The following is a 16,386-nucleotide window of genomic DNA, read 5'->3' as shown; positions in this document are numbered from 1 at the left end:
ATTTCAGTCTTCTACCTTGGTTTCACCCAGATTTTAAGCCCCAGAATTCTGTAGAGAGCATGTTGTCCTCAAGATATAACTATGATGGACCTTGAATTACAGCTGCATATTGCAATGGCTGTTAATTGAAATTGCTTTCCTTTACTATCCAAATCCCCCTTTTCTCCCTGAGGCAGCCATTAATCAAATGTGCGAGTCGCTAAGCAGAACACTGTCTATTCAGAGCTGGGGAAAACCCTTGGAGGCCTTGCACAGAGCCAGGCTTGCCTGCCATAGGCATCTCCAGGCCTTCCCCACCCTCCAAGACACCCTTGTGCTCTGTATCCTAACCCTTGTGTCCCCTTGGCCCTTCACTCCCTCACCCAGGTTCCCCTTTCACCAGGCTCCCACCAAGCCAGACCTCACACCCTCTTCCTCCTTACCTTTTGAAGACCTCTGAACCTCATGTTGGGGAGGGAGGGAAGGACGTATATCATTTGGTCTCAGGACTTTGTCCTGGAAGCAGCCCCAATTTTCATTGGGCCCCGGATTCATCTGTGGTAATGGTGCAATGGCCACACGGCATCCTGCTACAAGCAGCAGCATAACATATGCATACTTGACTCACATTCTTCTCTGCCTTCTCAGAAGGGAAGCAAGAGTGAAAGAAAGTGAAGTCAAGTGGAAATGGTTGGAGTGCACTTAGAGGAGTTTAGCCAAAGGGGAAAAGATAGCTTTTTAAAACATCATTTCCTCAAAAAATAATCCTCCAGAAGTTAACTATTTTTTAATCAGCTGAGAAACAGTTTGGCGATAGCTTGCATGGGCTGCGAGATAAGCTATGCGGTGTCTAGCGGTGAGCAGCCGTAGAAGAAGTCAGGTAGCGGTACAACAGGTGTCAGGGCACGGGCCATTTGGCTGCAATGATCCTAAGGTAAGTAGATAAGATATGCCCTGAAACTAAGAGGTAGTGCTCTACATGGGGCAGCCCTTGAAGAGTATTCAGAGACTTCAGCTTGTCCAGAATGCAGCCGCCCGAGCGATCGTGGGTGTACCTCGGTTCACCCACGTAACACCTATCCTCCACGAGCTGCACTGGCTGCCTATTGGTCTCCGGATACGCTTCAAGGCGCTAGTCGTCACTTATAAAGCCCTTCATGGTATTGGACCTGGGTACTTGAGAGACCACCTGCTGCCAATTATCTCCACTAGACCGATTAGATCCCACAGATTGGGCCTCCTCCGAATTCCATCCGCCGGCCAATGTGAACTGGCGACCACTCGGAGGAGAGCCTTCTCGGTGGCTGCTCCGACCCTCTGGAACGAACTCCCCGTGGAGATTCGGACCCTCACCACCCTCCAGGTCTTCCGCAAAGCCCTTAAAACCTGGCTGTTCCGACAGGCCTGGGGCTAAAGAGCTGCTGCCCCCGTCTCGAATGGTATGACTGTTGTGTGTTTTAAATTATGTATTGTTATGCTTTGTTTTTTTAAATTTGTTGTTTGTATTCCCCTTCCCGGTTTGAGTTGTGAGCCGCCCTGAGTCCCCTTCGGGGGAAAAGGGCAGCATATAAATGTAATAAATTGAATTGAATTGAATTGAATTTTGGGGCCCAAAACGAAGATAAAATTGGGTCGTATTTTCGGTGAAACACGGGTATGTATATATGTATAATCTGTCCCCAGCACTTCCAGGTATAATCGATGATAACTCTTTGGAATTCTATGAACTCATGATTGACCCAAATCAACAAATTTCATAACTGAATGGGTATTTGACATGTATATTGAAAATGTAAATCATGAATGTAAGAGATTAAATTAGCATTTTGGCATCTTTGCGTTTTATTTTAATGGATGCCCCTGGATCTGTTTTTTAAAAAAATATTGTGCATTCATTTTATAAACCATCATTAAATTAATCCTTTTATGTGAATTTTATAGGCAAAAGAATGCCAAAGAGAACACTCTGGAGAACTGAATCACAAGCAGCATTAAAATGCAAAGGGAACCAAGGCAGCAATCAAAATCTTGTTAGTTCTTCTGGAAATCCCCAAAACTCTTCTTCCCCGGCAGCTTACAGATAAGGAAGACAAAACCAGGAAAAGAGTTTTGAGCTGGACAAAATGTAGACTCATCTGGAAGAAACAGATCCACCCTGGAGAAAAGCCATATCAGTGTCCAAATGCAGCAAAAGCTTTAGTCAGAACAGCTTCCCTGTTGCTCATGGAAAGGCTCACACCAGAGAAGAGCCCTACACAGCTGTTCCAATGTGGCAGAAGCCGCAAACAGTCCAAACTGATAATGAATACTCCAGAGGACTCACACAAAAGAGAGACCATATCAATGTCCAGATTGTAAGAAAAATATCAGTCGAAATTCTAGTTTGGCAACACACCAGAGGATTCACCCAGGAGAAAGACCCTTTGAATGTCCTGACTGGGAAAAAATTCAGTCATAATTTTGAATACACCAGAGGATTCACAGAGGAGTGAAGCTTTTTGAATGTCCTGACTGTGGGAAAAGGAATGGTATTTGGGAGTGGTTGGTACAGTAAGTCTTCGGGCTTCTGTCTGGAGGAAGGGAGAGTTATCAAGAATGTTTATACTATGTTTATACTATTCTATTCAACTGAAAATAACAAGCAACCTTGACAAGGGAAGAATATCAAGCCAGAAATCAGAATATTTTCCATTCCGTCAGAAAACCATACAATTCTGATCCTCCTCCAGCAGCTGATAGCCAAAAGAAGGAATAAGGAGATTATGCAGAACTCAAGGATACACTACATGAAAAAGTGAAGGGAGAAACCTTATGAATATTCAGATTGTGGGAAAGGTTTCATTAAAAATTCCCATCTCCTGAGAGACAAGACCATGCAAGAGGAGAGAAAAACTTTGAATGTCCTGATTGTGGGAAAAGTTTTAGTCAGAATTCCCACCTGGTGAGACACCAGAGGACTCACACAGGAGAGAAACCATTTGAATGTTCTGACTGTGGGAAACATTATAGTCAGAATTCCCACCTGGTGATACACCAGAGGACTCACACAGGAGAGAAACCCTTTGAATGTCCTATCTGTGGGAAATGTTTCAGTGATAATTCCAATCTGGTGATACACCAGAGAATACACACAGGAGAAAGGCCCTTTGAATGCCGTATTTGTGGGAAAGGTTTCAGTCAGAATATCAATCTGGTAACTCATCAGAGGACTCACACAGGAGAGAAACCCTTTGAATGTCCTGATTGTTGGAAAAGTTTTAGTCATAATTCCAGCTTGCTTAGACACCAGAGGTTTCACACAGGAGAAAGGCCCTTTGAATGTCCTATCTGTGGGAAAAGCTATATCGATAATTCCAGCCTAGTGATACACCAGAGGATTCACACAGGAGAAAGGCCCTGTGCTGTATCTGTGGGAAAGGTTTCAGTCAAAATTCCCATCTGGTGGTTCATCAAAGGACTCACACAGGAGAGAAACCCTTTGAATGTCCTGATTGTGGGAATTGTTTCAGTGACAATTCCAACTTAGTTAGACACCAGAGGACTCACGTAAGAGAGAAACCATTTGAATGTCTTTATTGTGGGAAAAGTTTCAGTCAACATTCCTACCTAGTGATACACCAGAGGACTCATACCGGAGAGAAGCCCTTTGAATGTCCTGACTTTGGGAAAGGTTTTAATCGAAATTCCCATCTGGTGAGACACCAGAGGACTCACACAGGAGAGAAACCCTTTGAAGGTCCTATCTGTGGGAAAAGCTTTAACCACAATTCCAGTCTGGTGATACACCAGAGGATTCACACAGGAGAAAGGCCCTTTGAATGCTGTATCTGTGGAAAAGGTTTCCGTCAGAATTCAAGCCTGGTGACTCATCAGAGGATTCACACAGGAGAGAAACCCTTTGAATGTCCTAACTGTGGGAAAGGTTTTAGTGATAGTTCCAGCCTGGTGACACACCAGAAGACTCACACAGGAGAGAGACCATATGAATGTACAGATTGTAAGAAAAATATCAGTCAAAATACACCAGAGGATTCACCCAGGAGAAAGACCCTTTGAATGTCCTGACTGGGAAAAAATTCAGTCATAATTTTGAATACACCAGAGGATTCACAGAGGAGTGAAGCTTTTTGAATGTCCTGACTGTGGGAAAAGGAATGGTATTTGGGAGTGGTTGGCACAGTAAGTCTTCGGGCTTCTGTCTGGAGGAAGGGAGAATTATCAAGAATGTTTATACTATCTGTCTTATTGGAGTATCTGTACATGCACACTATTCAAAGACACACAGAGGCTGTCCCCTTCACCTACCTCCGCATAAACCACGGTCCCTCAAACTTTTTAAACGGAGTCAATTCACGGTCCCGCAAACGTTTGGAAGGATGGACCAGCTGAGTGGGGCGTGGCTAAGTCATCATGTGACTGGGTGGGCGTGGTCCATTAAACAATACATAGCAGCCTCCTTTTCTTTTTAAGGAGAAGTTTTTGTTGTAGAGTTTTTCCAGGTGCCCAAGAGAAGCACCGGGTGGCTATTTTGAAAGGGGTGGGAGCGATTTATGTGGTGGGCAAGCCGTGGGATACAGTCTGAGCCTCCTCGGTTGGGGCGACTCCCTAGGAACTTCTGCCCGGACTGGGTGTTTGGAAAAACAGGGCAGTGTGGAAAGGGGTAGGGGAGAGGAGAAGGGGCCATACCCAGAGGCCAGCTGGCAGATGAAAGTTGCAAGGCTCTGCCATTGTTCTTTTGAGTATGACTTCCATGCACAGCTCTCTGGTCCATGCCCAAACTGGCTCGGAAATGGCATGTCATCTCACATCTGTCCTTAGCCTCCCGTTGCCCGGCTGCCAGCTTTTTGACACGGGGAGGGGCTGCTGGTTGGAGCAAGGAAACCGTTGTGCTCACCCCCCGTGGCTGCTTATAGCAATAGCAGTTAGACTTATATACCGCTTCATAGGGCTTTCAGCCCTCTCTAAGCGGTTTACAGAGTTAGCATATTGCCCCCACAGTCTGGGTCCTCATTTTTCCCACCTCGGAAGGATGGAAGGCTGAGTCAACCCTGAGCTGGTGAGATTTGAACCACCGAACTGCAGCTTAGCAGTCAGCTGAAGTGGCTGCAGTACTGCACTCTAGCCACTGCCCCAATGCATAGCTAGAATTGGAAGAAAAGTGGGTCGTTGTGGCGGAAAGAGTCAGCGCAACATCTGATAGCTTGGATGAGAAGGTGCGAGCGAGGCGGCAGCTGTTTTCCCCGTTAACTGAGCCCATTAAGCCAATTGGTGTAAGGAGAAAATCGGTGCGGTGGGTTCAGTTACCGCTGAGATCAACTGCTGCCTCGCTTGGACCTTTTCATCCACGCTGCTTGGTGTTGCTCTGGTTTTTTCCGCCACAGCCACACAGCCATTTCTTCTACCTTTGCCTTGGACTTGCAGCCCTGGGATCCCAGCTCTGCAGCTCCCTTGCTCCAGCAGCCTCTGTTTGTTTCCAAAAATTTGCGGCCAGGAAGGAGGACGATAAGGATGGTTGCAAGGTGACATGCCACTTCCTTGCCAGTCCGGCTAGCGGGTGGGCAAGCAGGTTGGCTTCAGAGAAAAGTGCTGCACTGGGCGATGCATCCCGCGGGCTAGATGCAAGGCCCCAGGCAGACAGAAGGACAAGAGTGCGACAGATGTACCAAGACAACGTGGAAACCAAGAGGCCGGCCCGAAAGGCACAGGCTAAGACTCCAATGGCTTTCTGGCTCATCGAAGCAGAGATGGGCAAAACGCTGGAGAGCACACAGTGCCACAATGCAACATTCCCACAGGGGCTGCCCGTTTTTCCTCCACTCCAACCTCAGGCCCTGCATCCAGCCCGCGAGTGGCCAATGCACCACTTCCAGACTCGTCTGGCTGGCGATCTCCCACGCTCTTTCCTCACAAGCCAGCCCGGCTTCGGGAAACACCCAGGAAAGGGTCCGATGGTGCAATCTGCCACACACTTATTTTGCAGGTCAGGCTGGCTTTGGGGAACACCCATTGAAGGTTCCAATGTCACGGTCTCCCATGCAAGTCAGGCCAGTTTCAGGAAACACTTGGGAAGGGCTCCGAAGCCACAATCTCCTGCACGCTCCCCTACCACCCTGCACACGTCAATCCACCCACCGCATCACCCCTCTGCCAGCATGCCCTCTCCCACCCACCAGTCCATGCCCTTTGGCCTTACATTTGCGAGCAGTAATGAGCAGAAGTACACAGATGTGTGGCCAGATTCTGCAAGGTCTATATAAGGCTGATGCCTGAAGGAAGGATGATGAGGGTGGTGGGAAAAGCCGCCAACGCAAGGAGTGGATGGAAAATGAGGGGCGGGGCTTAATTCCACCACTGCGTGGCCTGGATATATTGTGTTGACCGGCTGTGTCTGGTTCGCTGGCCCTAGTTTGAGGACCCCTGATATAAAGCTTCCCCTGGCTGGTTCTTGCTCTGTAGCACTAAGACCCAAGTAGTCCTACCCCGCTGCCAATTCCATGGAGTGGAAGAGCCTCCTCAGTCAATTTCCTCCCTAAAGAGGTAGCAGAAAAGAGATTTCAAAAATATTCATAGCCTGGCTTGCACACTAGCTGATCTTAATTTGGCCTCACAAATCCTGGATGCAATAAACTAAGGCAGGATCAGAAAACAATCCTTGGGAATGGGCAGCCTTTGATTATGTACTAAGGCACAATCGTGGCTGCAAAGAATGTTGGGACATATGCTTGCTTTAAACCTGACTAAAAGCTCACAGAAGGTGACATCAGACATCTTAAAAGAATTGGCACAGAAAATCACATTTCTATTTAAAAGAACTTCTGCCCTTCCTGAGTGGAAAACACTCCTTTTGGGGGCCACTGCCATAATCATGAGAATCCTCTGCTCCCTCCACCGTTGTCCCAGTAGCCTGCAAAATCACCTCCCATTTCAATAAACCCCTAGTAAGGATGCCAGGCAAATATCCCTCATGGTCTGCCAGGTATATAGAAAGTACAGAGACCATTTTAATGGTTCATAGGTTGGGCAATATATGTAAATAGCGTAAAAGGGGGAAATTGTGGGAATCCCCCCCCCCCCCAGAATGAAATATTTGAGGGATATTAAAAGAGGTAGAATATTATATTTCTCCAAAGGAGAAATGGGGAAACACATTCTTAGGGGCAGAAAGCAGCCCCCCTTCCTGTCTTTCTTAATAGCCTACAGCAGATGCTCATTAAGAAATCCTGGGCCAGCCTATTCACAAGCAAAATACCTTCACCTCCAGGTAATGGGATAAAGGACAGGACATCCCTTCTCCCCAGTCATTGAAAAAAGTGGAAACAATACAGTTCCATTAAGGAAGGAAGGCTAGAGGCAATAGATAGCAGGATAAAATCAATTACACATGTCTGACAGGATTGGAAGTGCTAATTAAGACCCATCATGAGCCTTTGGAAAACAAGTAAAAATAATCAAATAATAAAACCCACAAAGGAAACCTCAACATTACAAAATACTGTAAACTGTATAAAAATCCTTGCGCTCATCAAGCTAATTTGTCAGCTGTCCCAGAACTGCATGCTGTGCTTCTGCTCCTCAATAAACTGACCTTCTTTCCTAAGCACCTAACCTCCATTTAATTTCCAGAGCCTCTTTCCTGGCTTGGAACTTAACCAGATGGATTTTTCTTTCAACATCCTGCGATTTTTTCTTCTTGGAGGTGCCTGCTTGTTACCCCGGTGGTAGCAGCACCAACATGCTGACAAATTTGTTGCAACAGCCTTGATTTTGGAGCTGTGAGACAAATTATACGGTGGAAAATGTTTCATTTCTAAAAAAGCATTGTGCTGCTCTTTAAATAGCTTTTGAGAATGAAAGAAATGGCCATTGGCAGCATTTCAATGAATGTGGGAGTGAGATAATGTAATTCTGTCTTCCCAACACATAGGAGATGTTTCAGTTTCTTTCATTCCTCTCAGGGCTTTTTTAAAATTTAAATTTATACATACACACAAGTATATTTCTAATGGGTCACAACGAGGAGCTAAGCTAAGCAGCATCCCATTTCACTAGGCTAAGTTGCAAAGATCACTTGCTAAACGGATTGATAGCATTTAATCAGTGGAAACTTGTTGCAAGCGCCTTAGGTAGAAACTGGAGAAAGATTTTTTTTTTCTGCCTCCAATCTGGAGATGGTGGTCAAACAGGCATCATCTGTGCCCAGAAAGCGGATAATACCTGCGGTTGAGCTTAAAGGAGTTAAAACCATCGAGTACTGAATTGCTAGAAAGGTTGGAAAGCGACGGGAAGAGTAGAAAGAAAGTGGAATTGCCGTTTGAAAAAAGCACATTTGGGAACAGCTGAACTTCCTGTTCCTGATAGCTCATGGGAGAAGAGTGGTGTGCAGAGCGGCTTTTGTGCTCTTCCCATGGTCGAAGCAGCAGCTGGAAGGTGAGTTGAGGGCGGGTGGGAGGAGAGTCCTGGAAGCAGAGAAGCAACTGGGCTGAAGCATCTCTGCTGCTGCTGCTGCAGGTTCCTTCCCTCCCCGAATTTAAGCCCACTGGGGCTGCACGCTGTGAAACTGGTGGCTGCAGTTTTCCTTCCGGTGGGAAGATAGGAAAAGTCTCTTCCAAGTGAAGGTGGATCCTTTGGGAATGGCTTCCCTCCAGAGGTTGTGGGGGCTCCCATCACTAGATTGACGCCCCTCCCTCTTTTTGTGGCAACTTCTCAAGTATTGGAAGATGGCTATCATGTCTCCCCTAGTCCTTCCTTTCACTAGATGAGAAATATCCAATTCCTGCAACCTCTTAATTATATTTTAGCCTCCACCCCCTAATCCTCTTTGTTGCTCTTTTCTGCCTTCTTTCCAGAGTCTTAACATCTTTTTTATGATATGGTGACCAAACTGTCTGCAATTTTCTAAGTGTGGTCTTACACTTTATAAAGTGATACTAGTACTTCACATGATCATGATTCTGTCTCTCTGTTAATGCAGCCTAGTACTGTATTGGCTTTTTTTTTGCCACTGCAATATACAGTTGGCCCATATCTAAATGATTGTCCACTAAGACTTCAAGGTTCCTCTCATAGTTATTACTTGAGCCAAGTGCTACCTATTTTATACCAGTACATTTGGTTTTCCTTGCATAAGTGTAAATCCCCTTTCCCCCCTCCATTGAATTTCATTTTGTTAGGTAGGGCCCTGTGTTCTAATCTATCGAGATTCTATTCTCCTGAGCCTAGCTTCTGAGGTGTTGATTATTCCTGCCAACTTTGTGTCATTTGATGCGTTCCTGTTCGATTCCTTCATGGATTATATTCTATTGCTTGTGTTTGGATTATATTGAATTCCAGTAAGACATGGTCACTTGCCCAACGTTCCAACAACTTCAACTCCTTCTATCGCTTCTCTATTAGTAAGAATTAGGTCGAGTACAATTTTTCCCCTAGTTCCCTCCTCCACCTTTTGGATGATAAAATTGTTTGTTAAGTAGGTTAAGAATCTTTTCAATCTCCTACTAGCTGTAGTTGGTCTCCCAGTTGATATCAGGACAGTTAAAGTCTCCCATTACAACTTGACGTTGCCCTCTTGATATGGTTTGTAATCCATGTTACAAACGTGGATTTTGACTGAAAATGACAGATGAATAACATTTGCAAGTTTTCTTATTTCCATGTCTTACCAATAAATATGGTATTTCTTTTCCCAACCACGTATTAACCAGATTCAATTGTGCTTAATCCATCTTTGGTTGCGCAGGTTGTCCTCATTTACCACTTTTTCCCTGAGCTTTCAAAGTTACTATGGCACAGTAGAAGCAGATGTGCACCTGGTCCATAAAATTTGTGGTAATCCTAGGACTTGTTCCTTGACCGCATGTCAGCAGTGACTGTGGTTTTCAAGGTGCAGGAAAAGAAGTTGCACCAATCCGGGTTCTGCCAAAAGTTGCACATTTATGATGGCGGCGGCATCCCACACTCATGATCCCCATTTGTGAACTTCCCAGCTAGCTCCTGACAATCAAAATCAGTGGGTATACTGGCAGGAAATTGCAAGTCACAGTCATATAAAATTGCCTTTAACAACCCACAGTAATTAGCTTAACAACTACAGAGGAGCAGATGTAATTTGGCACTGTCATGGGACATTATGCTTAAGGATTGAGCTGCTTAGTGACAGAAATATCAGTTCTAATTGCGGTAGGTTAAGTAAGGACTACTTGAGTGGGGATGTCACCAGAGGGGTGGTAGGCACTATTTTCTCCTCTTATTTGCAGCTGAGGACTTCATGAGCAAAAGTGGTTTATACTTTTTGTCTTTTTTCACATCGTTTCTAACCAATTAAATTTTATAAACAATTAAAGGTACACTATTCTTTGATTCTTACAGACAAACTGGATGGAAATAAAAGCACTTGGAACAACTATAGATAACAATTAATGTTGAAAAGGGAACAACATCAAGCCAGAAATCAAAATATTTTCCAATTCCTTCAGTAAACCGTATAGTTCTGTTCCTCCTCCAGCAGCTGTTAGACCAAAGAGAGAAAATCAATAAAGAATAAGCAGTTATGCAGAACTCAAGGATACATTACATGAAAAGCGAAGGGAGGTTATATATCATTCAGTAAAAGCGGCAAATATCTGGAAGTCTGTTGGGAGGAAAAGATCCATAGTAAAGCCACGTAGAACAGACAGGCCTCTCCCCGTGAGGAAGAAGACGGCTTGAATGAAAGCACCCTAAACAAGGCATTGTCCATATTTTTGACTTCCTCAAGAATATCAGTTGTGCAAAAGTTTCATAGATTTGCCTATTGTGGAAAAAGCACAGATGGCAAATCACAGCTGATAATTCGCAAGAGGCTCCACGAAGGAGAAAAGACATACACATTACCTGAATGTGGCAAAAACTATGATCACAACAGCTCCCTTGTGGTTCATCGACGCATCTTCACACAAGAAGAAAGCCACAAAAGCTTCATTAGAAATTTCCATCTCATGAGACACCAGAAGAAGAAGAAAAACCCCTTGAATGTCCTCATTGTGAGAAAGTCACAATTCATGCCTGATGATACAACAGAAGACTCACATAGAGAAATGCTTTGGATGTCCGGATTGTTGGAAAACTTTCAGTCATAATTCCAACTTGGTGATACACCAGAGCAATCATCAATGAGAAAAACCCATTCAATATCCTGACTGTGGGAGAAGTTTCAGTCATAATTCTTCCCTGGTTAATACATCAGAGGATTCGCTCAATGGAGAAATCTTATAAGTGTCAAAATTGTGGGGAAGGTTTCATCAGAAATTCCCAACTCCTGAGACACAAGATCACGCACAGAGGAGAGAAACCCTTTGAATGTCCTATCTGTGGAAAAAGCTTTTCTGATAATTACAGCGTGGTGACACACCAGAGGATTCACACAGGAGAAAGGCCCTTTGAATGTCCTATCTGTGGGAAAGCTTTCAGTCATCATATCAATCTGGTGACTCATCAGAGGACTCACACAGGAGAGAAACCCTTTGAATGTCCTGACTGTGGGAAACGTTTCATTACAAATTCCCGCCTCCTGAGACACAAGATCACGCACACAGGAGAGAAACCCTTTGAATGTCCTGACTGTGGGAAACGTTTCATTACACATTTCGACCTCCTGAGACACAAGATCACGCACACAGGAGAGAAACCCTTTGAATGTCCTGATTGTGGGAAAAGTTTCAGTCAAAATTCCCATCTGCTGCTTCATCAGAGGACTCACACAGGAGAGAAACCATTTGAATGTCCTGATTGTGGTAAATGTTTCAGTGATAATTCCAACTTAGTTAGACACCAGAGGAGTCACACAGCAGAGAAACCTTTTGAATGTCTCTATTGTGGGAAAAGTTTCAGTCAGAGTTCCTACCTAGTGATACACCAGAAGACTCACACAGGAGAGAAAGCCATTGAATGTCCTGATTGTGGGAAAGGTTTCAGTAAGAAATCCAGATTGGTTAGACACCAGATGATTCACACAGGAGAAAGGCCCTTTAAATGTCCTGATTGTGGGAAAGGTTTCATTGAGAATTCAAGCCTGGTGACTCATCAGAGGATACACACAGGAGAGAAACCCTTTGAATGTCCTACCTGTGGGAAAAGCTTTTCTGATAATTACAGTGTAGTGACACACCAGAGGATTCACACAGGAGAAAGGCCCTTTGAATGTCCTATCTGTGGGAAAGCTTTCAGTCATCATAGCAATCTGGTGACTCATCAGAGGACTCACACAGGAGAGAAACCCTTTGAATGTCCTGACTGTGGGAAACGTTTCATTACAAATTCCCGCCTCCTGAGACACAAGATCACGCACACAGGAGAGAAACCCTTTGAATGTCCTGACTGTGGGAAACGTTTCATTACACATTTCGACCTCCTGAGACACAAGATCACGCACACAGGAGAGAAACCCTTTGAATGTCCTGATTGTGGGAAAAGTTTCAGTCAAAATTCCCATCTGCTGCTTCATCAGAGGACTCACACAGGAGAGAAACCATTTGAATGTCCTGATTGTGGTAAATGTTTCAGTGATAATTCCAACTTAGTTAGACACCAGAGGAGTCACACAGGAGAGAAACCTTTTGAATGTCTCTATTGTGGGAAAAGTTTCAGTCAGCGTTCCTACCTAGTGATACACCAGAAGACTCACACAGGAGAGAAAGCCATTGAATGTCCTGATTGTGGGAAAGGTTTCAGTAAGAAATCCAGATTGGTTAGACACCAGATGATTCACACAGGAGAAAGGCCCTTTAAATGTCCTGATTGTGGGAAAGGTTTCACTGAGAATTCAAGCCTGGTGACTCATCAGAGGATACACACAGGAGAGAAACCCTTTGAATGTCCTATCTGTGGGAAACGTTTTAGGGATAATTCCAATCAGGTGAGACACCAGAGGACACACACAGGAGATAAGCCATTTTAATGTCCTATCTGTGGGAAAAGTTTTAGTGATAATTCCAATGTGGTGATACACCAGAGGACTCACACCCGAGAGAAATCTTTGAATTGGCTGGTCTGTGGACATTACTTCAAGAATAAACCATCCCTTATTGCACACAAGGTAATCTACTTTAGGAAAAGAAGCTGGGTTTAGAGAAATCTTGAATTTCATTTGTGATCTATTGAAAGTATAGGTGTATAATCCCCTTTTGGGTTATTTTATTCTCTTATCTCCATACAACAGCATCCAGAACCAAAATCCACTATCCTCCCCATCCATGCCTTATAAAATGTGCATTAAAAATGGCATTGCAGGGTGTCTTTCTAAAAAGATTAGCCTGGTGATCAGTTAGCCATCTGGTTTGATGGGCTATTCTATTTTTGCTTCTTTTTTTACATTTTTTGGGGGGGGAGGGGAATATTTCTTCTACCATATGTAGGCAGTCAGACCATCCTTCTTAGGCTCCATTTTCTATGCCCTGCTGTATATGTTTCTCTGCGTGACCTAATGGGAGACTTCAGTGCAAGTAAATTTACAGAATTTACACCGGGCATTTAGCAGATATAAAATTTCCTCCTCCAAGAATGAAGCTTTGATGTTTGATGCTCTTGGATGCAGCCCTGGCTAGCAGGAGTGAAGCTTGTTCCCCTGGAGTGTGTAGCCTGATGCTGCTGCCATGCCCTAAAACCCTGGGAGCCACAGGAAATCAGTCATAAAGTGTTGGGTATTAGAGAGGTTTTGTCAGCACTTCTTCATTGGATAATCAGGAAAGAAAACCACAAGACTCCATTGATAGAAATCAAGTGTACTTTTACTAATTATAAATGAACAGAAGCGTAGCAAAGCGAAGTCTATTTAGGCGCGAAAGTAAATGATATATAGAATAACCCCCACCCCTTGGCATCCCATGCACAGTCCAATCATAATTCTCCCCAGTGTCAGGTGTGAGATAACTTCGAAAGGCATCACCAAGATGGAATGTCAGTGCCTTTGGCCTTGGCGGGAACCCTCCTCCGCATGTGCAGTAAGACGGGCAGTAGAAGCTCCAGAATCTTCCTCCAGCACAATTAGCAGTCCCCTCCCAAATACCATGCCCTCCCTCCCCGTTTCAATGGCAGCCGAAGCAGCAGCAAAGCAGAGGCTGACAGGTTTTGATCTCCACTGAGAATCACCCCTAAGAAAGCTGAAGTGTAATTCTAGAAAACCTTCATGAACTTTTAGGGCTTGGCACATAGCTAATCTTCGTAAGCTGAGCAGCATCCCATTTTAAGGCTAAGTTATGAAGATCAGTTGCTGGAAGTAAAAAACCACTTGATAGCATTTAATCAGTGGAAACCTGTTGCAAACGCCTTGGGTAGAAACTGAAGAAGGGTGTTTTTCTGCCTCCTATCTGGAGATGGTGCTCAAACAGGGAACACCTGTGCCTAGAAAGCGGATAATACCTGTGGTTGAGCTTAAAGGAGTTAAAACCATCGAGTACTGAATTGCTAGAAAGGTTGGAAAGCGACGGGAAAAGTAGAAGAAAGAAGGTCCAGTTGCCTTTTGAAAAAAGCGCCTTTGGGAACAGCTGAACTTCCTCTTCCGGATCACTCATGGGAGGAGAGTGGTGTGCAGAGCGGCTTTTGTGCTCTTCCCATGGTCAAAGCAGCAGCTGGAAGGTGAGTTGAGGCCGGGTGGGAGGAGAGTCCTGGAAGCAGAGAAGCAACTGGGCTGAAGCATCTCAGCTGCTGCTGCTGCAGGTTCCTTCCCTCCCCGAATTTAAGCCCACTGGGGCTGCACGCTGTGAAACTGGTGGCTGCAATTTTACTCCCGGTGGGAAGATTGGAAAAGTCTCTTCCAAGTGAAGGTGGATTCTTTGGGAATGGCTTCCCTCCAGAGGTTGTGAGGGCTCCCATCACTGGAGGGTTTGTGACAGAGCTGGGAGGGACCTTGCAGGTCTTCTATTCCGACGCCCTGATCAAGCAGGAGACCAAATATCATTTCAGACAAATGGCACAGTAGAAGCAGATGTGCACATGGTCCACAACATTTGCGGTAATCCTAGCACTTGTTCCGTGACTACACTTCAGCAGTGTGTGGTTTTTAAGGTGCAGGAAAGGGAGTTGCAACAATTCGGGTTCTGCCAAGAGTTGCACATATGTGGTGGCCGCAGCATCCCACACTCATGATCCCCATTTGTGACCTTCCCAGCCAACTTCTGACAAACAAAATCAGTGGATATATTGGCAGGAAATTGCAAGTCACAGTCATATGAAATTGCCTTTAACAACCCACCGTAGTTTGCTTAACAACTACAGAGGAACAGATGTAAGTTAGCACTGTCATATGACATTATGCTTAATGATTGAGCTGCTTAGTGATGCAAATATCAGTTGCAATTGCAGTAGTTTAAGGACTACTTGAGTTGAGTTTCACCAGAGGGGTTGTAGATAGTATTTTCTTCTCTTATTTGCCGCTGAGGATTTCTATAAGCAAAATGGTCTATACTATTTTTCTTTTTTCACATCATCTCTAACAATTTTATAAACAATTAAAGTTACATTTTTATTTGAATCTTACAGACAAAAAGGATGGCGATGAACGCTCTGGACAACTGAAAATAACAAGCAACCTTGACAAGGGAAGAAAATCAAGCCAGAAATAAGAATATTTTCCATTCCGTCAGAAAACCATACAATTCTGATCCTCCTCCAGCAGCTGATAGCCAAAAGAAGGAATAAGAAGATTATGCAGAACTCAGGGATACAATACATGAAAAACTGAAGGGAGAAACCTTATGAATATTCAGATTGTGGGAAAGGTTTCATTAAAAATTCCCATCTCCTAAGATACAAGACCATGCACGCAGAAGAAAAAAACTTTGAATGTCCTGATTGTATCTGTGGGAAAGGTTTCAGTCAGAATTCAAGCCTGGTGACTCATCAAAGGATTCACACAGGAGAGAAACCCTTTGAATGTCCTAAATGTGGGAAACGTTTTTGTGATAATTCCATCCTGGTGAGACACCAGAAGACTCACACAGGAGAGAAAGCCATTGAATGTCCTGATTGTGGGAAAGGTTTCAGTCACACTTCCAGGTTGGTTAGACAAAAGAAGACTCACACAGTAGAAAAACCCACTGAATGACCTGACTGTGGGAAAGGTTTCATTAAGAATTCCAGCCTGGTGAGACACCAGAGGATTCATACAGGAGAGAAACATTTTGAATACATGTCCCCCCTGGTCCTTCCCTTCACTAGACTAGACATAATCAATTCCTGCAACCCTTCTTTATATTTTAGCATCCGGGCCCCTAATCCTCTTTGTTGCTCTTTTCTGCATTCTTTCCAGAGTCTCAATAACTTTTTTATGATATGGTGACCAAACTGTCTGTAATTATCTAAGTGTGGTCTTACTCTTTATAAAGTGGTACTAGTACTTCACATGATCTTGATTCTATCTCTGTTAATGCAGCCTAC

The 16,386-nt window shown here is 44.4% G+C and overlaps 1 protein-coding gene across 1 annotated transcript in view; it reads left to right on the top strand.

The window, feature by feature from the left end:
* LOC106544773 (uncharacterized) overlaps positions 1-15,525 on the top strand; it is a 53,726-nt gene extending 38,201 nt beyond the window's left edge. Inside the window, 4 exon segments of the mRNA XM_087708087.1 lie at positions 4,082-4,158; positions 10,733-10,997; positions 11,201-13,048; positions 15,490-15,525. Coding sequence (XP_087564213.1) covers positions 4,082-4,158; positions 10,733-10,997; positions 11,201-13,048; positions 15,490-15,525 — 2,226 coding nt within the window.
* The last annotated feature ends 861 nt before the right edge of the window (positions 15,526-16,386 follow it).

The sequence above is a fragment of the Thamnophis sirtalis genome, unplaced genomic scaffold (genome assembly GCF_051295495.1).
Source record: "Thamnophis sirtalis isolate CommonGarterSnake01/CBP01778 unplaced genomic scaffold, rThaSir2_p1.2 scaffold_3, whole genome shotgun sequence".
NCBI classification, from domain to species: Eukaryota; Metazoa; Chordata; class Lepidosauria; order Squamata; family Natricidae; genus Thamnophis; species Thamnophis sirtalis.
Note: the sequence above shows the minus strand (reverse complement) of the source record. Positions and strands in the feature narration are given on the sequence as shown.